The sequence below is a fragment of the Carassius auratus genome, chromosome 6 (assembly GCF_003368295.1).
Source record: "Carassius auratus strain Wakin chromosome 6, ASM336829v1, whole genome shotgun sequence".
NCBI classification, from domain to species: Eukaryota; Metazoa; Chordata; class Actinopteri; order Cypriniformes; family Cyprinidae; genus Carassius; species Carassius auratus.
Genome location: NC_039248.1, coordinates 7,454,427 through 7,456,173, shown reverse-complemented (window position 1 = coordinate 7,456,173; position 1,747 = coordinate 7,454,427). Strand labels below are relative to the sequence as shown.

Below are 1,747 nucleotides of genomic sequence, written 5' to 3'. Positions count from 1 at the left end.
CTAGTATGATCCCACGATGACCGCTTCGACATCCTTTGACGGTCTTCTGTCCGTAACCAGAAAGTTGATCATGCCTTCGGACTTAATGAGCAAGTTACAGCCTAAAAAGAAGATGCCGAAGACCACGGTGAGCGCCAGCACGCACATGACCGCGATCTGCACCGTGTGCATGATGAACACGCTGCGCTCGTCCAGCGCCGCGGACACAAACCCGCTGTCCGTCACCACCGAGGACAAGTTACAGCACGAAAGAAAGCTCTCGCTGCTTCTGGTAGAAAACAAAGCGCTGTCTGTGTCGTTAAAAACAGTTGAATTCATTTTGAACTATTATCCGGGGTCCTCTGGAAGAGAGGAGCAGGTGGGCAAAAAAACAGCGGCTGAAGTTTCCTTCAGAACTTTGAAGTCACGAGAGCAAAGAAGAGCTGGGCAGAATTTCTGGGCCGTTATGCAGTCAAGAGGAAGGTTTTTCTCGGACCTGTTGTTTAGGTAATTAGGGGCTCTGGTCTGTGGAGTACAGGGGTCTGACTCCTGAGAACTCACTCAATCAAGGCTGAGCTCATCCCCTGCGACTAGAGCTCGGTGTTAGCGGCGCTTTCAGAGGGATTCGTGCACGTTGCGCCCCCTTTGACACAAACGGAAAACGATAGAGGCCGGTGTACCCGTAGACTCGTTAAAACACAGTTACATTTTACAAATGGGGAGTCACATAATATTTACTATAGCATCTAACTAGCCTACTAAAGATCTGATATGTATAGGCAACCTATTTTTTAATAGTCAGTAATGACTATTAGAAACTATAGGGTAACCAATTCTCACTATTAACTATTTGCTTATTAGCATGCCTATTATTGACATATTGGCTGTTTATTAGAACTTTAAAAACATATATTCTGCATGACCAAATTCTAAATCCCTATTAATAGGCTACCAAATACCTAAACTTAACAACTAACTCACAAACAAATAAGCATATGCATCAATAACAATAAGTAGCAAATTAGCAGTTTAAGGCAAAAGTCACAGTTAGTGGCAAGAATTGGACCTTAAAATAAAGTCACAAAAAATACTCATTCCAACAGAGTGTGTATTTAGTTAATTAGTAGTAGCCTTAAAATATATGTATATATATGTATGTGTATGTATGTATATATATATATATATATGTGTGTGTGTGTGTGTGTGTGTGTGTGTGTGTGTGTGTTTATATATATATATATATATATATATATATATATATATATGACTTTAACAATTAAAAAAGCAACTATTAAGATATGTTGGTAACAATTTAGATACTAATTACTAATAAGTGACCCAGCTGACAAAGCTAACTTAGTAAGTAGTTCTCTCAATGTTATGAACCAGGAACATTAATGTTTGTTTTGGTATTCAATAATGTTTTCAAAATGTTAGCACAGAAACATTTCTAATGCATCTTTCATGGAACATTGTTTTCCTGAAGCAGTTTAGTTGGACATTTGTCTAATGTTTTTCAAAAGTAACATTTCCATAATGTTTCCAAAAATGACAAAATAGAAAGTTCCTTAACACTGGTATAACCAAGATTTATAAGTGTGTGTGGGTGTGTGTGTGTGTGTGTGTCTGTGTGTCTGTGTGTGTGATGTTTTTTTATTTTTATGGACGTTTAAGAAGACCGTTAAACAATAACAATTTATAGCCAGAATCAGTGGAACAGTGATCTGCATCAAATCAAAACAGAAAAGATTATTCTAGTCAGTAATGG

The 1,747-nt window shown here is 38.0% G+C and overlaps 1 protein-coding gene across 1 annotated transcript; it reads right to left on the bottom strand.

Annotated features, from left to right (window-relative positions):
- Window positions 1-318, bottom strand: rprmb (reprimo, TP53 dependent G2 arrest mediator candidate b). The gene has a single exon (XM_026266300.1). It carries the CDS (start codon window positions 316-318, stop codon window positions 1-3), a length of 318 nt encoding a protein of 105 aa, XP_026122085.1.
- Window positions 319-1,747: the final 1,429 nt, after the last annotated feature.